Source organism: Hyla sarda, chromosome 2, assembly GCF_029499605.1.
Source record: "Hyla sarda isolate aHylSar1 chromosome 2, aHylSar1.hap1, whole genome shotgun sequence".
NCBI lineage: Eukaryota > Metazoa > Chordata > Amphibia > Anura > Hylidae > Hyla > Hyla sarda.
This window is the reverse complement of record NC_079190.1, coordinates 239,496,247-239,521,947: the sequence shown is the minus strand read 5'-3', so window position 1 is coordinate 239,521,947 and position 25,701 is coordinate 239,496,247. Positions and strand designations below refer to the sequence as shown.

General features: G+C 43.3%; 1 protein-coding gene across 4 annotated transcripts in view; it reads right to left on the bottom strand.

The window, feature by feature from the left end:
* The window catches only part of USP32 (ubiquitin specific peptidase 32), a 252,360-nt gene that overhangs the window by 211,477 nt on the left and 15,182 nt on the right, over positions 1-25,701 (bottom strand). Inside the window, exon 1 of one of the 4 annotated variants that reach the window (XM_056556713.1) lies at positions 17,638-18,028. The exons of 1 other annotated variant lie outside the window; for it this stretch is intronic. In XM_056556713.1, the coding sequence (XP_056412688.1) occupies positions 17,638-17,695 (58 nt within the window). In that variant the 5' untranslated portion in view covers positions 17,696-18,028. Of the gene's footprint in view, positions 1-3,450; positions 3,541-17,637; positions 18,029-25,701 lie in introns of those variants that run through there. 2 more of the 4 variants (XM_056556715.1, XM_056556714.1) reach the window with 2 other exon arrangements.

Sequence of the window (25,701 nt, the reverse complement as noted above, 5' to 3'; positions counted from 1 at the left end):
TTAGTAAGCAGGAATTTCTCCCTGCAATTTCAAAGCAGAATTGCAGCCGGAAATTCTGTAGTGTTACCCTAGCCTTAGGGTTTGTCCACACCAGTCTGCTTGGACTTTCCAAAAGAAAATTCCAAGTGGATTCCACTTGAAGCAGCCTCACATTGATATCCGTGGTAGGCTGCTCCATAACGGAATTTAACTCCGTTAAATGATGAAATGTGTTTATTCTTTTGGCTGAATTCATTCCGAAAAGCCTAATAGTCAATGGGACTTTGAATTTTAGTTGCAAATTCCACCAGAAATTAGCGCTGGTTACAGGTGGTGCAATAATGAAATTCAGCAAGGAAACTCCAGGTGAAATTTCCTCAGTGTGAACCTACCCAAAAGGTCTTATAAAATGGAAGCCATAATGAAGGCATTCAGTTGTGATGTAATAAAAACCTGTTTTGCCTTTATTTACTATGTGTAAGAATGGCCTTAAACTGCTGTTTACCTGCAAAATTGTCTGGCCATTAAAAAAAACAAACCTTAAAACCACTAAATACTTCAGCTCTGCTAGATTCATATCAGTGAGTGATGGCTGAACACTCAGCGGTAATAACAGGGAGGGGCAATCCCGCTATTCTCCATCATTAGCCTGGTTAGATGTTGTGGTCTATGCAGATCATTGCATCTAAAGTATCAAATGCCACATACCAGTAAGCACAGGGGGCTCCTCGGACCCTTGCAATCTAATCATGGGCGTCGGATAAGCTAAAACGGTGGTGGAGGGTTACCTTACCTGCCTAAAGCCACCAGAATGCGGATTCAGTTATGCAGTCTGGCTGTATTAGAGGGGTGTCAATCACACTGTATAATACTATGCAATACCCATAGCATTGTATAGTGAATGCAATCTAATGATTGCATATAAAAAGTCCCCTATGTGGACTTAAAAAGAGCTAAATAAAAAAAAAAGTTTCTAAATTTATATAATAGCCATTCCCCTAATAAAATCACTTTTTTTCTATTTACCCCCCCCCCCCCCACACACTAAAATAAAATAAAATACATAAATATAAAACAAATACGGTATCATCACATGATACAACATAATTGTTCACAGCAAACGGTGTATGCATAATAAAATACCAAATGCCAAAAATGCAGATTTCCGCTCACATTATAGATCAGGAAAAAAAAAAAATAATAAAAACTAAGTCAAAAAGTCCCAAAACAAAATGGTACCAGTAAAAACTACTGAACACAGCACAAAATATGAGCCCTCAAACAGCACTGTATACGAAAAAAAAAAAAAGTTATAGGGGTCAGAAAAGGACAATTTAAGGCACTGTTTTTTTTTTTTATAAATAGAAAAAACTATCTAAATTGGATTTTTTTATTTTTTATTGCATTGACCAACAGAATTAAAGGGGTACTCTGGCCCTTAGACATCTTATCCCCTATTCAAAGTAAAGGGGAGAAGATTCCTGATTGCAGGGTCCTGCCGCTGGGACCCCCACAATCTTTCATGCAGCACCCCGCTATCATCAGCCTCCAGAGCGAACATCGCTCCTGGTCTAATGAATCCCGATCACGGGGACCGAGGATCGTGACATCACGGCTCCGCCCCCGTGTGATGTCACGCTCCGCCCCCTCAATGCAAGCCCATGGGAGGGGGCATGGTGGCTGTGTTGCCCCCTCCCATAGCCCTGCATTGAAGGGGCAGAGCGTGATGTCACGATACTCCGGCCCTGTGATTGTGATTCATCAGACCCGGAGCGATCTTCGCTCCGGTGGCTGATGATAGTGGGGTGCTGCATGAAAGATTACGGGGGTCCCGAGAGGCGGGAACACCACAATCAGGCATCTTATCCCCTATTCCTTTGGATAGGGGATAAGATGATTTAGGACCGAAGTACCCCTTTAAGAGAACATGTTAGTTTAACAGTATACTGTGGAAAAACAAAAGCCTCCCAAAAGTTGCATATGGTTGTTTTTTAAATGAAAAGTATTATTACAAAAGAACAATTGGTCGTGCAAAAAAAAAAAAAAAACCCTCATAGGTCTGTAGATGGAAAAATAAAATTTATGGTTTGTAAAAGGAGCAGAGGATAAGTAGCTAGGGTGCCAAAAGTAGGCCCTCCATCAATTGAATACTGAGGGATAGGCCATCAATACTGTAATTTTGGAAACCCCCTTTAATTAAACTTCTGGTACTTTAATAAAAGTCCAGGGACTTCCACTTCTATACAGGCAAACAATTTTCTCTCCACACTCTGTAATGTGCAGCCTGGCTGAGAGCTGGTTCACATCACGTTTTCTCCCATACAGGAGCGCATACAGCAGGGGAGAGCTAAAACCTCGCGCTCCCGTATACCTTTCTTTGCGCTCCCGTATGTAATTCATTTCAATGAGCTGGCCGGAGTGAAACATTCGGTCGACTAATTTTTGCGCTGTATGCGCTTTTCCACTGGACCCAAAACTGTGGTCAACCACAGTTTTAGGTCCGGTTGTAAAAGCGCATACGGCGCAAAAATGAGCCGACCGGACCGAACGTTTCACTCTGGCCAGCTCATTGAAATGAATTACATACGGGAGCGCATAGAAAGGCATACGGGAGCGCAAGGTTTTAGCTCTCCCCTGCCGTATGCGCTCCTGTATGGGAGAAAACGTGATGTGAACCCAGCCTTAAATTTACTAACCAAGCCAGCCCCCTTCACTTTATCTGCCTAAAACATCACATCTGGGTAACAGCTAAATAATTTTTCATGTATACAGAAACCTCTTTAACACCTGAGGACTGAGCCCTTTTTCACCTAAAATGGTAACTCTCATTAAAACAAATTTTTGCTATTGCACTCCTTATGGTAAAAAAAATATATATATTTCTAATATACTTTGTTTACAAAAATGAAGTTTTCTATGTTTTATTTGGTCTTAAAAAAGCTCAAGAGTACATTTCCCCCCCATCTCATACACAGACTTTGGACCGAAGCCCAAACACAGGAAGTGCAGCCTGGAGTGCTGAGGGGGGTGTGACCAATCAACAGCATATGGCAGTTAAGTGTGAGAGGAGCTATGATTGGATGAGGTTGGACACACACCCCTCAGCACTCCAGGCTGCACTTCCTGTGTTTGGGCTTCGGTTGTTTTAATGAGTTACCCTTTAATAAATATGGTAAACATAAAAATCTGATTTAAACATTCCCTTTAAAGGAGAATTGTAGTTTGCACAGCCTCCCTCCACATGCCGTTTCTAGGCATATAGCATGGTTAGAACCCTTTTATTAGCTGGAGCCAGGAGGACTCCTCAATCAGCTCCTCGTTGGTGGAAAGGGGAGTTGTTGCTGAATTAATGTTGTCATAAGTGAACAACCCCTTGAAAGCTATGAGAAAAAACTAAGTTTGTAATACTTAGCTATTCTTATCTGAAAGTCGTGCAAGCAGAACATAAAGGAATGCTAATGTTTAAGTAACCTTTGATAATATGAACCCTTTGTCCTCTTGAGTATCCTGCAGCCAAACTCATTCACTGGAGTGTAGGTAGCATAAAGTCTTTATCTAACCTTTCTTCTCATATAGGTAAGAGTTCTAGGGGGAAATAAAAAAGTCCGAATTATGACTTACCGATAATTCGGTTTCTTTGAGTCCACCATGACAGCTACCAGAGAGATGGTCCCCTTGGACCTAATAGGAACAGGAACAGAGTTTAAAAGCCCCTCCCCTCCCACCATTCCTCAGTGTTTTAAGAATTACCTTTTAGGGACAGGATAAGATGAATAGGTAACACAAATATAATAAAATAATATAACAAGGGGGGGTATGAAGGGGCTGTCATGGTGGACTCAAAGAAACCGAATTATCTGTAAGTCATAAGTCTGATTTTTATTCTTCGTCCACCATGACAGCCACCAGAGAAATACCAAATAAAAAATGTAGGGTGGGACAATAGTATGTAGAACTTTCCTACCAAAGGAAAGAGCCTGACTATCTGAAAGATCAAGCGTATAATGCTTAAAGAAAGTATGGGAACTAGACCAGGTGGCAGCTTTGCAGATTTGATCTATAGAAGCAGCAGATTTTTCAGCCCATGAAGTAGATATGGCCCTAGTAGAGTGAGCTTTAAGTCCTTTCGGGACTGGTTCCCCTTTAGATACATAAACTTCAGAGATGACCGTTTTTAGCCACCTCGCAATAGAGTCCTTTGAGGCTTTTTTGCCTTTGTTAGGCCCCTGAAATTGTAAAAGTAAGTTGTCGTCCTTTCTCCAAGGATTAGTTACTTCTAGATATCTTAACAGACATCTCCTGACATCTAGAGTGTTAAAAGTTCTTTCTTGCTCATTCCTAGGATTGTCACAGAAAGAAGGGAGCACAATCTCTTGTGATCTGTGGAAATTAGAAGCAACTTTTGGTAAAAAGGCCGGATCCAACCTCAGCGTCACTCCGTCGTTTGAAATATTCATGTAAGGTTCTCTAATTGACAGGGCTTGGATCTCCCCCACTCTCCGAGCAGTTGTTATAGCAAACAAGAAAGCGGTTTTTATAGTAAAAAATCTTAGGGAGATTTCTTCCAAAGATTCGAAAGAAGTGACTGTCAGTCCTGAAAGGACCCAATTCAGATTCCAGGAAGTAGTCCGTACTGGAATCCTAGGTTTAATTCTGACTAAGGCCCTAAAGAACCGTTTTATCCAGCGATGATCAGCTATTTGTTGATCAAATACTGCCCCTAAAGCCGCCACCTGGACTTTAAGGGTACTTACCGATAAACCCTTTTCAAACCCTTCTTGCAAGAAGTCTAAGATACAGGGGATATTAGGTTTGGAAAGATTCAATCCTTTAGGAGACATCCAGTCCACAAATTTGTTCCAGATCTTAATATAAATTTTAGATGTAGAAGGTTTTCTACTTTTTAGAAGTGTAGCAATTACTTTTTGACAGACCGTTTTGCTTTAAAATCGACTCCTCAAAATCCAAGCCGTGAGTTGTAGATTTTGAATTCCTTGATGCGAAACTGGTCCCTGGAGGAGAAGATTGGCCATCAGAGGTAAGGGATAAGAGTGGTCTATGGCCAAACTTTTCAGAAGGCAGAGCCAGCCCCTTTTTGGCCAAAAGGGAGCCACAAATATTACCGTCAGCCTGCTGTCTCGAATTTTCGCTAGTGACCTGGCAATTAAAGGAATTGGAGGGAACGCATAGGCAAGAGGAAAGTTCCAAGCTTGGGCTAGAGCATCCACTGCTTCTGAACTGTCCCTTGGGTTCTAAGAAAGAAATCTCTCCACTTTCGCATTCGTTCGAGATGCAAACAGATCTATACATGGGTTTCCCCATCTGTTTACTAGAGACTGGTAAATCAGGGGATTTAGGGACCATTCCCCTGGGTCTAAAGTTTTCAGACTCAGGAAATCCTTTAAATGCACTGCCGTGATGGAGGCTACATTTGCTTCTGACCAAACAAAAATTCTTGCAGATATCGCTTGTAGCGCTCTGTGTTTTGTGCCACCTTGGTGTTTGATGAACGCTACTGCCGTAGAGTTGTCTGAATACACCTTTAAGATCTGATTTACTACCAGATGCTTGGCGGCTTGAAGAGATTCCCATATCGCTCTCAACTCCTTGTAGTTTGACGAGAACTTTTGCTGATTAGGAGGCCACTGACCTTGGAAGTATTGTTGGTTTATGTGTGCTCCCCAGCCCCAAGCGCTCGCATCTGTAATTATAATTGTTTGGTCTGGGAACCAACAAACCCCCCTCTGAAGGTTTGCTTTTTTCAGCCACCAATTCAGAGACCTCGATACCCTGGGGGATAGATGAAATGTATTTTCTTGGGAAAGTTGGGTTTTGTCCCATACTGACAGAGTCAGGGCTTGCAGCATATGTGAGTGGAACTGAGCCCACTGGACGGCCGGGATAGAAGAAGTCATGGAGCCCAGTATGGACATGGCTTCCCTCACTGAAACCAACTTTTTCCTCTGGAATTTTGAGATTTTCTCTTGAAGAGAGGTAATTTTTTCCCTTGGAAGGAATGTGGTTCTCAATACAAAGTCCAGAGTCATTCCCAGAAATAATTTTGTGTGGCTCGGAACTAGATCCGAACAGATTACTTGATGTTGATGGATTTTTAGAAGCTCTGGAGAACCTGCTGATATAAGTAGATCGTCCAGATATGGGATGATGACAATATCTTTTAGTCTTAAAGAGGCAATTACATCCACCATTAACTTTGTGAAAAGTCTGGGGGCTGATGCAATCCCGAACGGGAGGGCTACAAACTGGAAATGAAGAATCTCCTCGTTGAGACGCACTGCAAATCTGAGATATTTCTGAAAATCTGCATGAATCGGTACATGGTAATATGCATCTTTTAGATCCATAGTTATCATTAAAGCTCCTGGGGCAATCATTGGGATTGCTGTTTTCAAAGATTCCATCTTGAATTTTTTGTACACAATGAACCTGTTGAGGAACTTCAAGTTTATGATTGTACGATATGAGCCATTTGGTTTCTGTACTAGAAACGGAAGAATAGTGACCCTTGCCCTGTCTGAGACAGGAACACGGGAAATGGCACCCAAATGGAGAAGATTTTGGACACCCTCTAACATCCTGGACTGAAGAGTAGGAGAAGACTGGTTTGAGACTAGAAATCTGGGAGGAGGGAGAGACGAGAATTCTATCCTGTATCCTGATTTTATCAGATTCAGGATCCAGGAGTTTGAGGTTATTGTTGACCACTGATGAAGAAAAAAATCTCAGTCTCCCTCCCACAGGTATCATGTCATTGTTTTTTGGGAGGTTGGGAGGGGTTAAGGATAAAGTCTTTTCCTTTACCCCACTTTTGGTAGCTCCACCTCTCCGACTTTCCCTTACCTCTAAAGTTTGAGAACTTGTTTCTTGTTTGGGGATGAAAATTTTTCTGCGGTTGGCTAGGTTTCTCTTCAGGAAATTTCTTTTTCCTATCTGCCGCCTTCTCAAGGATGTCGTCCAATGGTTGGCCAAACATTACTTTACCTAGACAGGGAACACCACATAGTCTAGATTTAGAAGTGTTATCACCCGTCCAGTTTTTAAGCCATAAAGCCCGCCTTGCAGAATTTGAGAGAGCGGCCAATCTAGCTGCCATTCTGACTATCTCCACTGAGGCTTCTGCAAGAAAACCTGTTGCTAACTTCAACATGGGGATAGATGAAAGAAGATCCTCTCTAGGTGTTTTATTTTCAATACGATCTTCTAATTGAGACAGCCACACATACAGTGCTCTAGCCACACTAGTGGCAGCAATGTTTGAATTTAACATTGCTGAAGTAGAATCCCACGATTTACGTAAGAGCCCCTCCATTTTTCTATCCAATGGGTCTCTCAGCTGAGAGGCATCTTCAAAAGGGCAAAGACATCTTCTTTACAACTTTAGTAACCTGAACGTCTATTTTAGGTCTATCAGACCATAGGTCCACATCTTTATCATCAAAAGGAAACCGAGATCTGAACTCTTTAGGTAGTACCAGTCTTTTCTCCGGCTCCTGCCATTCATCAACAATAATACTTTTAATATTCTCATGAATGGGAAAGACCATTCTTTTCCTGGGCCTCAACCCTCCGAACATTTCATCCTGAATAGTCATAGGGTGTTCTTCATCCTGCATACCCATGACGTCCCTAACCGCTTTAAGGAGAGTCTCAGTATCTTCCGATGCGAAAAAATATTTCGTATTTACTGGCTTAGAGGGTCCTGGAGAAATATCTCCTTCTTCCATACCCTCTATGTCGGATCTAGATACAAGATCCTCCTCCCCAGAATCAGAATCCGGAACCACTTTGGGTCTTTTAGCTGGAGGCTGAAAATCTCCGACTTTGACCAGACTCCTACTGCCACAAGGAATACCAGTTTGTAAATTAGGCATGTAACCAGATGAATACTGAAGAGGGTTACTAGTTAGGTAACCAGTAGCAACAGAAGAAACATTAGCTGGCTCAGCACTGGTGAAAGTCGGATATACATTAACAGCAGACGGAACATTCATGGATGACTGACTGCTAGAAGACTGAATTACATTAAGTCCGGCCAGAGATGACTGTATTTCTTGGCGAATAAGAGATCGCATATCTTAAGAAATACACGGTTTCTCTTCTTGAACCCCTTTAGATATACAAATTTAGCATAATTGTTTTTTATATGTCTCCGGAAGTTTAGCATAACACAAAACGCATTTGCGAATTTTCGCTTTAGGTTTTTGTGAAGGTTCCTGATCTCCCTAAGAAAGAAGGAACCACAAATCAGAAGCTAAACACAGAAGTATTTGCAGCAGAAAATATGCAGGAAAACACTCACAGCTGGAGAAACAAGCTGCTCCATAGCATCAGCCTTGGAGGAAGCCTGTGAGTCCATGGTAGCCACAAGAGAACATAGACACAGATAACACTGATTTTCCTACCTTTATCAACCAGGAAATTCCCCCGGACAGAATTAGGCGCTGCACACTCACGCAGCGTCCCACGGGGAAGCCAGGAAGCTGGGCAGCAGCAGACGATACACCGCCGACAGACCCCCTGGAGCACCGCCGATCCAAGGAACCGGCACGGAGGTACCTGTAGCCCACGCAAGTGCGGGGCACATGGGCGGAGGATACCGCAGTATCCTTAGCGTGGGGACATATAGCTCCACTGGAGCACAGTCCCCCACGTGCCCAGAGGCCGGGACAAGTCCCAGCGACTGAGGGGAAGAAATGGGTTAGGGGCTCCAGAGGAGACCGCAACCCTCCCAGTGCAGTGAAAGAAAAAACAAATCCGAAGTCCACAACAGACCCCGAGCTCTGTCCTGGACCTAATAGGAACAGGAAAACACTGAGGAATGGTGGGACGGGAGGGGCTTTTAAACTCTCTGTTCCTGTTCCTATTAGGTCCAAGGGGACCATCTCTCTGGTGGCTGTCATGGTGGACGAAGAATAAATAGTATTTTTCTTCTGTCCAATTGGACATCTGTATGTCTCCACAAGAGATCGGGGACAAAACATAGGCACCTCTATGGGTGCCCTATTCGGGTCAGCTGTTGAAAAATCCACACAAAAATACAGAACAATGTAAGTAAATAGGTTTTACTGTACATTTTGTTCATTTGTGCACGGTCCACACCAAAATAGAAATGTAACACACTTTGTAGATTTTGGTGCAGATGTGGGTCGGTTCAACTGCATCATTTTTGCGAGGAGTCCAGCTTCACAGCTCGGTACAATAAAGAACCATATTACCACTATGTGCATAGCCGCCAGACTAGCTCTATTCAGGTCAGCTATTTCCTAGATAGGCTTCTTTCAAACTGCTGTTGCAACCTGGCAGTCAGCGGACGTTAGAAAATGATGGAGGAATAGCGGGAGAAAAATTAGTGCATGCAAGAGCCTAAAAACCGTTTTCGGTCGGAGCACAACAGCAGTGTGAAAGAAGCCTGTTTTTATTACAAATGATGACAACAGGTAAAGCAGCCATTACAGCTCTTACGGGGCTTCGCCTATTTTTTGTAAGACTGCTGCTACCTAGCAACATAGTGTAAAGGGATGCTGTAAAACCAAAATAAACCAAGCCACCATTAAAGGGAACTAGTAAGCTCCCTTATCGTGTATGAAGACTATCCAGTGCCTTTTAGCTTTAGGGCAGAATGTTTAGATGCCATGCCCGTACGTCTTCTGTGACATGGCATTTTCAAAATAATAAACTTTATTCCCTTTTTATAATATCCCAGAAAAAAAAGTTAAAAGCTATTAAAAAGTCAGATCAATACCAAAATGCTACCGATAAAAAAATAAATAAATAAAAAAAAATTTTTAAAAGCTACAGGGGTCAGAAAATTGCAAATAAAATAAAAAATCAAAGTTCAGAATAGATTTTTTATGTAGTAAAACAAGACAAATCTGTTATTGCTGTAATCAGGCCGGCCTAAAGTATCAAAATAACATGTTATCTCAACCACAAGGTAAATGGTGTACAAAAGAAAACCACCAAATTTCATTTCAACAATATTTTTGTTTTCGGAGAATGTTATGGAAAAATATAAAAAGGTATTATTATAGTAGTTTTGGTTATTATAGGGCAAGGAGGCAAAAATGAGTGTAAAAGCGAAAATTGGCCGGGACAAGTGGATCGTCATGAGGGACAAGTAGATTTTGCTCCATTTTAGTCCCGTGGACAAGTAGTTAAATTTCCACACTCCTGTGATGTAATAGGGAGCTTGCAGTAGATTTCACTGTGTATAGCAATGAATGAAGTCTTCTGCAAATCCAGGAGATGTTTATATATCTACTCTGATCATTCCAGGTCCTTGTGAATACAATATGCTGGATTTTTTATTTTTTTATTTTTTAAACAACAACTTATCTAAAAACATTTGTTAACATATTCAGGGGTTTCCCAGTATTCTATAATAACACTTCATCATTGTCTAAACAAAAAGTTCCACAGCTTTCTAATGTACAGATCACTCTTGTTTAAATTCACTTGCTACGAAGTGGTAGATGCCTAGTACTGTCCTAAGCTGAGAAGTGTAGGTGGAACGTGTAATCCCCATTGGTGGAATTCATTATAAACTTCTCCTCTACCTGAACGCATTTAGCATGAGACACCATGCACATTGTTTGGAAGCACCAAACTAGAAGACGTTCTCAAGAAAGATGAATAGCTAAGAGCATGGCATGAGAAGGTGAGACACATGAGTTATGTGGCACACAAGTCCATGAGCCAGTATAAATAAAGCCCAATATCAGCCCAAGTCTGGGATTCCATTCAATGTCTTGCTGAGCGGCATTCTGACAAGATAAAAGCCTATATTTACATACTGAACAAAACCAGTCCAATGTTTAGTCAGTCAACAATAGGAGGAGGGGTGTCCTAAGTAATGATAAAACACTCCCAAGATAATGCCATAGTAGTAGACTAGGAAGGATCACTACTGTACTGCCCCCATTGCTCTGCAATGTCACTATATACATACACACAGTATATAGTAACTCACAATACCCTGCAGGTGCTATTTAAACTTGGCGTAGATTAAACATAAGCCTTAGTGTCGAAAGATCTACGTCTGAAAAGGTTTGTATCAAAATATAAAAAGTATAGTAAAAAATGATTATATAAGTAACAAAAATAAATAAAATAATAGAGAATGTAAACTGTAAACAATTTCTAACAAATGTATAACTTTTTATAATATTTATTATTAATAATAATAATAATAATAACAACACAAGGGCATAATAGTGGTCAAAAGAAAAACACAAATTAAGGAAAGTATTCTGCCTGCTATATTGTGAGATCATGTTCACATACAGCATTTGACGTTTCCGAGACTGTCCAATTCACCTTAATAAGGTTAGTAGAAATCCATGCGCCTGCTCACAAAACAACCCCAATTCAGATGAATGGATCAGATTTTCAGTTGCAGAAATTTAAACATAAAATCTGCCGTGCCCTTATCAGGATTTGCAGTTACAGTCACGGCCTTAAGTGTTGGCACCCCCAAAAATTTTCCAAGAAAATGAAGTATTTCTCACAGAAAATGATTGCAGTAACACATGTTTTGCTATACACATGTATGTTCCCTTTGTGTGTATTGGAACTAAACCAAAAAAGGGAGGAAAAAAAGAAAATTGGACATAATGTCACATCAAACTCCAAAAATGGGCTGGACTAAATTATTGGCACCCTTTCAAAATTGTGGAAAAATAAGATTGTTTCAAGCATGTGATGCTCATTTAATCTACTATGGGTCAAGTAACAGGTGTGGGCAATATAAAAATCCCCTGAAAGCAGATAAAAAGGAGAGAAGTTCTTTACATTTTGTGTCTGTGTGCGCCACACTAAGCATGGACAACAGAAAGAGAAGAGAACTGTCTGAGGACTTGAGGACCAAAATTCTGGAAAAATATCAACAATCTGAAGGCTACAAGTCCATCTCCAGAGACCTAGATTTGCCTTTGTCCACAGTGAGCAACATTATCAAGAAGTTTGCAACCCATGGCATTGTAGCTAATCTCCCTGGGCGTGGACGGAATAGAAAAATTGATGAAAGGTGACAACACAGGATAGTCCGGATGGTGGATAAGCAGCTCCAAACAAGTTCCAAAGATATTCAATCTGTCCTGCAGGCTCAGGGAGCATCAGTGTCAGTGCGAACTATCAGTCGACATTTAAATGAAATGAAATACTATGGCAGGAGACCCAGGAGGACCCCACTGCTGACACAGAAACATAAAAAAGCAAGACTACATTTTGCAAAAATGAACTTGAGTAAGCCAAAATCCTTCTGGGGAAACATCTTGTGGACAGATGAGACCAAGATAGAGCTTTTTGGTAAAGCCCATCATTCTACTGTTTACCGAAAAAGGAATGAGGCCTACAAAGAAAAGAACGCAGTACCTACAGTGAAATATGGTGGAGGTTCATTGATGTTTTGGGGTTGTTTTGCTACCTCTGGCACTTGATGCCTTGAATGTGTGCAAGGCATCATGAAATCTGAGGATTACCAATGGATATTGGGTCACACTGTACAGCCCAGTGTCAGAAAGATGGGTTTGTGTCTGAGATCTTGGGTCTTCCAGCAGGACAATGACCCCAAACATAAAAAAACAGAAATGGATGGCAACAAAGCGCTGGAGAGTTCTGAAGTGGCCAGCAATGAGTCCAGATCTAAATCCCATTGAACCCCTGTGGAGAGATCTTAAAATTGCTGTTGGGAAAAGGCGCCCTTCCAATAAGAGAGACCTGGAGCAGTTTGCAAAGGAAAAGTGGTCCATCATTCCGGCTGAGAGGTGTAAGAAGCTTACTGATGGTTATAGGAAGCAACTGATTTCAGTTATTTTTTTCCAAAGGGTGTGCAACCAAATATTAAAGGAATACTCCGCTGGAAAACATTTTTCTTTAAATCAACTGGTGCCAAAAAAGTTAAAACAGATTTCTAAATTACTACTATTTAAAAATCTTAATCCTTCCAGTACTTATCAGTTGCTATTTGCTCCATAGGAAGTAATTTTCTTTTTGGATTTCCTTTCTGTCTGACCACAGTGCTCTCTACTGATACCTCTGTCCATGTCAGGAACTTTCCAGAACAGGATTAGTTTGTAATGGGGATTTATTCCCGCTCTGGACAGTTCCTGAAACGGCCAGAAGTGTCAGCAGAGAGCACTGTGGTCAGATAGAAAGGAAATCCAAAAAGAAAATAACTTCCTGTGGAGTAAATGGCAGCTAAGTACTGGAAGGATTAAGATTTTTTAACAGAAGTAATTTATAAATCTGTTTAACTTTTTGTCACCAGTTGATTTGAAGAAAAATGTTTTCCAATGAGTAACCCTTTAAGTTAAGGGTGCCAATAATTTTGTCCAGCTTATTTTTGGAGTCTGGTGTGACATGTCCAATTTGCTTTTTTCCCTCCCTTTTTTGGTTTAGTTCCAATACACTCAAAGGGAATAAACATGTGTATAGCAAAACATGTGTTACTGCAATCCTTTTCTGTGAGAAATATTTCATTTTTTCAAGAAAAAATTCAGGGGTGCCAACATTTACGGCCATGACTGTATGTGTAATCCATTGTTCCCTGTTGTCAGCTCTCTCAGGTAGAGAAGGGGCTGCCTGTATGTTCTTGTTTATTTTCTCGCTACTTTTTATTTTCAGAGCAGGGGACCTCTTAGGACAGTGTTTCCCAACCCAAACAACTTCCAGCATGCTTGGTGTTGTTGTTTTAAAACAGCTGGAGGCACCCTGGTTGAGAAACACTGTCTTAGGACAACGTTTTGCAACTTTAATCTGGGAGCTCTACACGTTGAAAGGCTTTCTAGGTTAGGTTTAACAGACTTAAGAGATTTCTTGAATTTCTTGTTCAGATTCTTTATTGAATATTTTCTAAGTCTTCGGTAAGCGGTCCCACAAACTTGTTTCAGCTGCAGAGAAGTATTGACTAGATGGTGACATAGTGGCCAGAGATGCATTGGTATTCTTTACAAAGTAACAATATGTATAGAAAAAAATGTGTTTCCCAACCAGGGTGCCTCCAGCTGTTGCAAAACTAAACTCCCAGCAAAATAATAAAATGTATAGAATCCCAAGTACCTCACAGAAGTTTATAGGGACCCTTGTAAGACATCATAACCACACAGCATTGGAACTTAGTCGGAAAAGTTGGGTGACAACCCCCGGTGAAACCTACCATACTGATCTGCCCAGATACATTAAACCTTCCACGGCTCTTGCCTCCCTTAAAGTGTACCTGTCGTCAACAAAAACTTTATATAATGTAGATAATATAATTATATGTATATTTGTAATATACATTGGTTACAAAGCTTATGTTAACGACAGCTACACTTTAAGGGGGAGATTTATCAAAACCTGTCCAGAGAAATAGTTGCTGAGTTGCCCATAGCAACCAGATTGTGTCTTTCATTTTTGAAAAGGCCTCTGAAAAATGAAAGAAGCAATCTGATTGGTTGCTATGGGCAACTCAGCATCTTTTCCTCTGGACATGTTTGGGGAGATTTATCAAAACCTGTCCAGAGGAAAAGTTGCTGAATTGCCCATAGCAACCAATCAGATTGCTTGTTTCATTTTTCAGAGGCCTTTTCACAAATGTAAGAAGCGATCTGATTGGTTGCTATGGGCAACTCAGCAACTTTCCCTCTGGATGGTGGATAGTGCGGGAGATGCTGTTTAAAATGAGCCCTACCTTGTCCACATCTGCGCCACCGTTCTCTCACAATTGTAGTTTTATTATCTGTTGAAATCTTCCTGTAACTGGCACATGCCGGGCTTCGGCATTTAACTGGCACTGACGTCAGCGCCGCTTATGAATATTCATCCCCCCTCCCCCCAGTTACGAGTGGCATAGAGAGGGAGAACTGGAGGGAGGGGGGGATGAATATTCATAAGCGGCACTGATGTCAGTGCTAGTTAAGCGCCAAAGCCCCGCCCGTGCCAGTTACAGGAAGATTTCAACAGATAATAAAACTACAATTGCGGGAGAACGGCGGCGCAGATCCGGACAAGGTAGGGCTCATTTTAAACAGCGTCTCCCGCACTATCCACCAGTACCTGTGGATAGTGCGGGAGAAAATAAGTGACAGTTTTCCTTTAAAGAGGCTTAGCATTTATCCGGCAGTATGTGGTGCTAATGCAAATGGCACCTCAGCGTTGGCATGTATCTGGCAATGTACAATAAATCAGTGACCATAACACCTGTCAATAAGCTCAGTGAAGCACGTTGCTGTAAGCATGAGATGGCTGATAACAGAGAATAAACCACAATCAACTGTAAAGCCAATAGAACTAATACAGGCTGGCTGTCTCTTAACCCCTCAGGTAAGAGTTGTATCAGATGTATCTGTGAAGTGTTGTATGTCCTTCAAATTTATGACATTATAGGATCCAGCATACAGTGTGTGTCCCCAGCATAGTGCACTGATGGATGATCTCCTGGGTTTCCCCCCAACTTGGTGCACTGATGGCTAATCACCAGGGGTCCCCCCCAACTTGGTGCACTGATGACTGATCTCCAGGGGTCCCCAGCATAGTGCACTGATGGATGATCTCCTGGGTTTCCCCCCAACTTGGTGCACTGATGGCTAATCACCAGGGGTCCCCCTAGTATGGTGCACTGATGACTGATCCTCCAGGGGTCCCCCTAGTATGGTGCACTGATGGCTTCTCCAGGGGTCCCCCTAGTATGGTGCACTGATGGCTAATCTCCAGGGGCCCCCTAGTATGATGCACTGATGACTGATCTCCAGGGGTCCCCTAGTATGGTGCACTGATGACTGATCTCCAGGGGTCCCCTAGTATGGTGCACTGATGACTGATCTCCAGGGGTCCCCTAGTATGGTGCACTGATGACTGATCTCCAGGGGTCCCCTAGTATGGTGCACTGATGACTGATCTCCAGGGGTCCCCTAGTATGGTGCACTGATGACTGATCTCCAGGGGTCCCCTAGTTTGGTGCACTGATGACTGATCTCCAGGGGTCCCCTAGTATGGTGCACTGATGACTGATCTCCAGGGGTCCCCTAGTATGGTGCACTGATGACTGATCTCCAGGGGTCCCCCTAGTATGGTGCACTGATGACTGATCTCCAGGGGTCCCCTAGTATGGTGCACTGATGACTGATCTCCAGGGGTCCCCTAGTATGGTGCACTGATGACTGATCTCCAGGGGTCCCCTAGTATGGTGCACTGATGACTGATCTCCAAGGGTCCCCTAGTATGGTGCACTGATGACTGATCTCCAGGGGTCCCCTAGTATGGTGCACTGATGACTGATCTCCAGGGGTCCCCTAGTATGGTGCACTGATGACTGATCTCCAGGGGTCCCCTAGTATGGTGCACTGATGACTGATCTCCAGGGGTCCCCCTAGTATGGTGCACTGATGACTGATCTCCAGGGGTCCCCCTAGTATGGTGCACTGATGACTGATCTCCAGGGGACCCCTAGTATGGTGCACTGATGACTGATCTCCAGGGGTCCCCTAGTATGGTGCACTGATGACTGATCTCCAGGGGTCCCCTAGTATGGTGCACTGATGACTGATCTCCAGGGGTCCCCTAGTATGGTGCACTGATGACTGATCTCCAGGGTCCCCTAGTATGGTGCACTGATGACTGATCTCCAGGGGTCCTCTAGTATGGTGCACTGATGACTGATCTCCAGGGGTCCCCTAGTATGGTGCACTGATGACTGATCTCCAGGGGTCCCCTAGTATGGTGCACTGATGACTGATCTCCAGGGGTCCCCTAGTATGGTGCACTGATGACTGATCTCCAGGGGTCCCCTAGTATGGTGCACTGATGACTGATCTCCAGGGGTCCCCTAGTATGGTGCACTGATGACTGATCTCCAGGGGTCCCCCTAGTATGGTGCACTGATGACTGATCTCCAGGGGTCCCCCTAGTATGGTGCACTGATGACTGATCTCCAGGGGTCCCCCTAGTATGGTGCACTGATGACTGATCTCCAGGGGTCCCCCTAGTATGGTGCACTGATGACTGATCTCCAGGGGTCCCCCTAGTATGGTGCACTGATGACTGATCTCCAGGGGTCCCCTAGTATGGTGCACTGATGACTGATCTCCAGGGGTCCCCCTAGTATGGTGCACTGATGACTGATCTCCAGGGGTCCCCTAGTATGGTGCACTGATGACTGATCTCCAGGGGTCCCCTAGTATGGTGCACTGATGACTGATCTCCAGGGGTCCCCTAGTATGGTGCACTGATGACTGATCTCCAGGGGTCCCCTAGTATGGTGCACTGATGACTGATCTCCAGGGGTCCCCTAGTATGGTGCACTGATGACTGATCTCCAGGGGTCCCCTAGTATGGTGCACTGATGACTGATCTCCAGGGGTCCCCTAGTATGGTGCACTGATGACTGATCTCCAGGGGTCCCCTAGTATGGTGCACTGATAGCTGCGTATCATGAAGAAATCAATGGGCAGGGAAAGAGGGGACGAGAGGCTGCAGGACCCAGTATTCAGCATTCCTCTGCAGGCACAGACAGCCCGGGGTCCCGGAGCCCACCACACGGGGTGCCGCCTGCTGTCACATAGCTGCCACTGACCTTTCCACTCGCGTCATCATGTGTCACTGCTCGCCACCCACTCCCCCAGGAGAAGTGCCCCCCATGTCCACTAGCCTGCTTCTCACCTCTTTTGACGGCTTCATCATACGTGAGAAAACCGATCCGGGACTCCTTGGCCCCCATGATGATTCCTGTGACAAGAATAATAGGCGCAGGCGTGTCACTCCATGGCCGTCACACTAGCTCCAGTCCCTGGCAATCCCAGTACAGTAACGCTGTGCTCGGCTCCAGGAACCATCACCTGCTTTCCACACAGCAGCCTCAGCGGCCCCGCCCTCTGTTGCTCTAGCCGTCGCTTCCTCTAACGGAAGCCACGCCCACTCACGGAGAGGATCACGTGAGGCCCCCCCTGCAACGATAGTCCCCGCCCACGTGTCAGCTGTCAGTCGCGGTTGTTTCCACTGTGTAGTGAGGGTGAAGCGTGTCTGTCGAAATGTCAGTGACCGTCTCCTATGTGCAATGGTGAAAGCGCCAGCGAAATACTGACGTAGAATAAGGAGACTCTCACGTGACTGGTAGCCTTGAAGCCTGAGGCGGACATGTTTGTTGAGGGCATGTTTGGCTCTTCTGTGTTGATGAAACGCAAGTTGTGGTTACGGCGTCCTAGGCGTGTCAAACTTAGGCAGTGCAATGCGAATTAGGGCAGACCTTGTGTGACTGCTTCTATTTTCTAGTCTTAGAGATAAAAACTGGTTGGTGGTCCTGGTTCATGGTTGGTTGGTTTGTCATGTCAAATCGCCCCAAATAGAACCTTAGCATTTCCCTTCCACCTGGAATTTCCCTTTTATTCTTATGAGTAACATATTATCAGAAACAAAACAAAAAATGCCCCTCTTGTCTATATCAATTTTTCCCAACCAGGATTCTGCCAGCTGTTACAAAACTACAACTCCCAGAATGCCCAGACAGCCGTTGGTTAGTTATCCGGGCATGCTGGGAGTTGTAGTTTTGCAACCACTCGGGATGCCCTGGTTGGAGAACACTGGCACATAATTTGTCCTTATCCCCTTAAAGGAAAACTGTCAGATATTTTCTCCCGCACTATCCACAGGTAATGGTGGATAGTGCGGGAGACGCTGATTAAAATGAGCCCTACCTTACCAGGATCCGCCCCGCCGTTGGCCCGCAATTGTAGTTTTATTCTATGAGTATATCTTACTGTAACTGGCACGGGCGGGGGTTCTGCAGGTTAACTTGCACTGACATCAGCGCCGCTTATGAATATTCAACCTCCCTCCAGTTATGAGCGGCGAAGAGAGGCAGAACTGGAGGGAGGGGGGATGAATATTCATAAGCGGAACTGACGTCAGTGCAGAAGCCCCGCCCGTGCCAGTTACAGCAAGATATACTCATAGAATAAAACTACAATTGCAGACGAACGGCCGGGCGGATCCAGGTAAGGTAGGGCTCGTTTTAATCAGCGTCTCCCGCACTATCCACCAGTACTGTGGATAGTGCGGGAGAAAATATCTGACAGTTTTCCTTTAACCCCTTAAGGACTGAGCCCTTTTTCACCTTAAGGACTCGGCCATTTTTTGCAATTCTGACCACTGTCACTTTAAACATTAATAACTCAGGAATGCTTTTAGTTATCATTCTGATTCCGAGAATGTTTTTTCGTGACATATTCTACTTTAACATAGTGGTAAAATTTTGTGGTAACTTGCATCCTTTCTTGGTGAAAAATACCAAAATTTGATGAAAAATTTGAAAATTTAGCATTTTTCTAACTTTGAAGCTCTCTGCTTGTAAGGAAAATGGATATTCCAAATAATTTTTTTTAATTCACATTTCCAATATGTCTACTTTATGTTTGCATCATAAAATTGATGAGTTTTTACTTTTGGAAGACACCAGAGGGCTTCAAAGTTCAGCAGCAATTTTCCAATTTTTCACAAAATTTTGAAACTCGCTTTTTTTCAGGGACCAGTTCAGGTTTGAAGTGGATTTGAAGGGTCTTCAGATTAGAAATACCCCACAAATTACCCCATTATAAAAACTGCACCCCCCAAAGTATTCAAAATGACATTCAGTCAGCGTTTTAACCCTTTAGGTGTTTCACAGGAATAGCAGCAAAGTGAAGGAGAAAATTCACAATCTTCATTTTTTACACTCGCATGTTCTTGTAGACCCAATTTTTGAATTTTTGCAAGGGGTAAAAAGGAGAAAATTTTTACTTGTATTTGAAACCCAATTTCTCTCGAGCAAGCACATACCTCATATGTCTATGTAAAGTATTCGGCGGGCGCAGTAGAGGGCTCAGAAGGGAAGGAGCGACAAATGATTTTTGGGGGGCATGGCACCTTTAGGAAGCCCCTGTGGTGCCAGAACAGCAAAAAAAAAACACATGGCATACCATTTTGGAAACTAGACCCCTCGGGGAACATAACAAGGGGTAAAGTGAACCTTAATACCCCACAGGTGATTCACAACTTTTGCATATGTAAAAAAAAAAATTTTTTTTTCCTAAAATGCTTGGTTTCCCAAAAGTTTTACATTTTTTTAAAAGGGTAATAGCAGAAAATACCCCCCAAAATTTGAAGCCCAATTTCTCCCAATTCAGAAAACACCCCATATGGGGGTGAAAAGTGCTCTGCTGGCGCACTACAGGTCTCAGAAGGGAAGGAGTCACATTTGGCTTTTTGAAAGCAAATTTTGCTCTGGGGGCATGCCGCATTTAGGAAGCCCCTATGGTGCCAGAACAGCAAAAAAAAAACACATGGCATACTATTTTGAAAACTAGACCCCTTGGGGAACATAACAAGGGGTTAAGTGAACCTTAATACCCCACAGGTGTTTCACGACTTTTGCAAATGTAAAAAAAATAATACTTTTTTTTACCTAAAATGCTTCTTTTCCCAAAGATTTTACATTTTTAAAAAGGGTAAAAGCAGAAAATACCCCCCAAAATTTGTAACACAATTTCTCCCGAGTACGGCGATACCCCATATGTGGCCCTAAACTGTTGCCTTGAAATACGACAGGGCTCCAAAGTGAGAGCGCCATGCGCATTTGAGGCCTAAATTAGGGACTTGCATAGGGGTGGACATAGGGGTTTTCTACGCCAGTGATTCCCAAACAGGGGGCCTCCAGCTGTTGTATAACTCCCAGCATGCCTGGACCGTCAGTGGCTGTCTGGTAATACTGGGAGTAGTTGTTTTGCAACAGCTGGAGGCTCCGTTTTGGAAACTGGAGACGTTTTTCATTTTTATTGGGGAGGGGGGCTGTGTAGGGGTATGTGTATATGTAGTGTTTTTTACTTTTTATTTTATTTTTTGTTAGTGTAGTGTAGTGTTTTTAGGGTACAGTCGCACGGGCGGGGGTTCACAGTAGTTTCTCGCTGGCAGTTTGAGCTGCGGCAGAAAATTTGCCGCAGCTCAAACTTGCAGCCGGATACTTACTGTAATCCTCCGCCCATGTGAGTGTACCCTGTACGTTCACATTGGGGGGGGGAAACATCCAGCTGTTGCAAAACTACAACTCCCAGCATGTACGGTCTATCAGTGCATGCTGGGAGTTGTAGTTTTGCAACAGCTGGAGGCACACTGGTTGTGAAACACCTAGTTTGGTAACAAACTCAGTGTTTTGCAACCAGTGTGCCTTCAGCTGTTGCAAAAGCTACAACCCCCAGCATGTACGGACAGCGGAAGGGCATGCTGGGTCTTGTAGTTATGCAACAGCTGGAGGCATACTACTTTGGCTGGGGATGCTGGGGATTGTAGTTATGCAACAGGTGGAGACACACTGGTTTGCTACTTGTTTCACAACCTGTGTGCCTTCATCTGTTGCAAAACTACAACTCTCAGCAGTCACCGACAGCCAACGGGCATGCTGGGAGTTGTAGTTATGCAACCAGCAGATGCACCACTACAACTCCCAGCATGCACTTTAGCTGATTGTGCAAGCTGGGAGTTGTAGTTATACAACAGCTGAAGGTACACTTTTCCATAGAAAAAATGTGCCTCCAGCTGTTGAAAAACTATAAGTCCCAGCATGCCCATAAGGGAATGCTGGGAGTTGTGGTGGTCTGCCTCCTGCTGTTGCTTAACTACAGCTCCCAGCATGCCCTTTTTGCTGTCACTCACTCACCTCCTGCTGCTGCTGCTCCGGGCACAGGTCAGTCCCGCCGCCGCCGCCGCCGCCGTGGCTCCTGGGGCCCGATCCCAACATTGACGCTGGGGATCGGGGTCCCCAGCTCCCGGGGTCCACGTTCCGCACCCGCTTACGTGCTCCGGAAGAGGGGCGGAGCGGGTTGCGGGAGTGACACCCGTAGCAGGTGCCCTGATTGGTCGGCCGGTAAACCGGCCGACGAATCAGGGCGATTGTGAGGTGGCACCAGTGCCACCTCAACCCTTCTGGCTATGGCTGTTCGGGGCCGTCAGAGATGGCCCCGAACAGCCTGTAATACCGGGTCACTGGAGACCCGATTGACCCGGAATCTGCCGCAGATCGCTGGACTGAATTGTCCAGCGATCTGCGGCCATTGCCCCTGGGCGATATGCCGCGATGCCTGCTGAACGATTTCAGCAGGCATCGGGCACCGGCTCCCCTCCGGCTAGCGGCGGGGGGCCGGGATTTGACAGGACGTTCTCAAACGTCCTGAGTCCTTAAGGACTCGGAAAAGGGGCCGTTTGAGTATGTCCTGCGTCCTTAAGGGTTTAAGGACTCATTTCTCCGTTTTTGGATTTTCATTTTTTCCTCATCACCTTCTAAAAATCATAATGCTTTCAATTTTGCACATAAAATTCCATATGATGGCTTATTTTTTGTGCCACCAATTCTACTTTGCAGTGACATTAGTCATTTTACCCAAAAATCCATGGCAAAATGGAAAAAAAATTTATTGTGCGGCAAAATTGAAGAAAAAATGTCATTTTGTAACTTTTGGGGGCTTCCATTTCTACGCAGTGCATATTTCGGTAAAAATGACACCTTATCTTTATTCTGTAGGTCCATACGGTTAAAATGATACCCATCTATAATATAAATACATGCAGAAAAATGTATACGTTTAAAATTGTCATCTTCTGACCCCTATAACTTTTTTTCTTTTTCCGCGTAGGGGCCGGTATGAGGGCTCATTTTTTAGTGCCGTGTTCTGAAGTTTTAATCTGTACCATTTTTCCATTGATCAGACTTTTTGATCGCTTTTTATACATTTTTTTATGATATAAAAAGTGACCAAAAATACGTTATTTTGGAGTTTGGAATTTTTTAGCGCATACGCCATTGACCGTGCCGTTTAATTAACTATATATTTTTATAATGAATAAAAATGTGTAGCTCACTTAGGATATGGAGAGGGGTAAAGAGGCTCGAGGTTAAAGGTGATGCCCCCACCCAAAAGGCCTGAAACAATATGAAAAGGAATGTATGTATATACCAGTCCTCAAGAGCACAGGGGATGTAGTAAAGATAAAAGAGAATAGAGGATATGTGGATCCCAATGATTAAATTAAAATAAATTAATTATGTGGAATATAATAATGGAAGGTATATAACCGATCACCTACCAGGGCCCTTGCATCAGGCGAAAGGTATATCCCTAATTGAATAATACAGGTAAAACAGTAAAATAGCACAAAAAAACAATTAGTAGTAAAAATATAATGAATATCCGCTGTAAAAAATGAAGAAGATGGATTTGCAAAGAGTCTCTTTCAGTTATTATAAGTCTCTTTCAATTAATGTACAAGGACCAAGTCCATCAATCATGAATGATGTACCACAGATATCACAAATGTCAGGAATACCACAAGTACCAGAAGCATCAGAAAGTCTCAATGGTAATAGCGCTGATCGTCAGTAGTAGATCGTGGGAATCACATCAATTATAAGACCTGCAACTATGTTGCAGTCTTGGATACAATGTAGCAAGTTAGTGTCAGCGATGAATCACGGTGCACAGCACCACTCACCCTCATTAGGCTGGGTTCACACCACGTTTTGTTAAATACGGTTCCCATATACAGCTTGGAGGAGTGGGGGCGGGGCTTAATTGCGGCGCCCGCACTCAGTCGTATTCGGGAACGTTTTTGCCTGAGGTTGGGAAACCTCATACTGCCGAAAACGAAGCCGACCGGAGGCTGCGGTTCACTCCGGTCAGCTCATAGACATGCATTAAATACGGTTCCCGAATACGGCTGAGTGCGGGTGCCGCGATTAAGCCCTGCTCCCCCTTCTCCCAGCCGTATACGGAAACCGTATTTAACAAATGTGGTGTGAACCCAGCCTTAGGGAACTTGTACAGCTGCGTCCTGTAAGAGCTATGTCTTGCTTGTATTGCGGTGCCTGTCTGTGTTGCGGTCAGGGTGAGTGGTTCTCCGGGGGACTCCGAGTGTCTTTGGACTGGCACGGAGAGGCGTCCGGCCCGGCCTAGTGGGATGGTATCCAGGAGGTCTGCCGTCCGGGGCTGTGAGTGAATGGCTGGCAACAGGTGCATGTCTGAATGATGCGCTAGCAGTGCGCGCGTTGTAGTGGTCCTAATTCCATGGGCACCCAGCAGTTGCAAGCTGGGAATAAGCGTCTTTTAAAGTGATATACACAATGGATTTTGTGCTTAAAACAGGTTCAGACGCGTTTCAAAGCCACAGGCCTTTTCTTCAGTGACCAAAAGGTATGTATAATGAGTAGAAAGGTCTGTATTTATATGGTCTACATACAGTGATGTCATAATGGTTAAAGAGGCAAGTAAAACATGTAAACTGGCTAGTGGAAGTTCAGTATAAAATAAGGGATGGATCCACAAATAGGAAAAGAAGAAGAGAAAAGAGAAGAAAGAGGGAGAGATATGTATAATCACTCATTTAGTCAGTATTTATTATCCATTATTAGGATGAAGGTGTAAATAGTATGGGAATATAAATAAAAATAAAATGTATAGAAATAAGGATAAAAAAAAATGTATATATATAAAATCTGTTGTATGTGTATTAAATATGGAAAATGTACAAAAGATGTACAAACGATATATAGGTATGAAAAAATGTAAAAAATGGGAGTAGATGGGAATAGGGATAAAAATACAGATAAATATGAATATGTAATATGTAGTTAAAAAATGGGAAAAAATCATCAATACAAGAATGGGAGTAAAAATGAAATTGAATAAAATAAAATAAAAATAAAAATAGATATAAAAATGAAATAAAAATAAAATTAAAAATAAAAATAAACTTATAAAAGGGGTCTGGAAAGGCAAATAGAAGGGACGAAAGCAGTGCATTCAGCTGTAGACATTCGACTGTAGAAAATTCTTGGGGAGGATCTACCCCAGGAACCATCACCGGGTCGATAGGCGACCAGCCAGTGACGGGTCGTGAGGATGGGCCGCACCACAAGATGGAATCAAAGGAACCCGAAAATTTCAAGTTCCGCATTGAGTCCTCTTGGTTTGATTGTGTCAAAGTCAAATATTGATTCCACCTTTGACATTTTTCTAATATAATCCCCACCACGCCAACATTTTTTTACACTTTGGATGGCTAGGAAGAAAAGTTCTGACGGGTTCTGGTTGTGGTGCTCTATGAAATGTAATGATAACGGATGCGTTTTTAAACCTCTTTTTATGTTGTAGATGTGTTCTGCCATGCGTACCTTGAATTGTCTCTTCGTGCGGCCTATGTACTGTTTTTGACATGTACACTGAATTAGATAGATGACCCCGTTGCTGTGACAGGTAAGACATTCAGAAATTCTGTGAGTATGGTTATTGGATGTGGAAATGACTTCAGTAATTTTTGGGGGGAAATTGGTGGTTTTGCAAGCTTAACAGGTGCCACATCTGTGGAACCCCTTACTTTGTAACCATGTGGATGGTGTTGTAGAGATGTTAGATTGTTTTACTGTGGGGGCAACTTGGATGCATAAATTGGGGGCTTTTGTGTAAACTATAGGCGGCTATGCAGGTATGTTTTGTCCAATGATTTTATCCTTCTTTAAAAAATGCCAATTGTTTCAAATTATCATTTTATTTTTCTTATAATCTTTATTAAAAGGTAAAATAATCTTAGGGTCGTCATTTTGGGTTTGTATCTTGGTTTCTTTAGCAATAAAAAAAGAAGATCTATCTAAAACACGGACTTGATTAAAAGATTTATCTAAGGCACTCTTTCGGTAATTTTTATCCA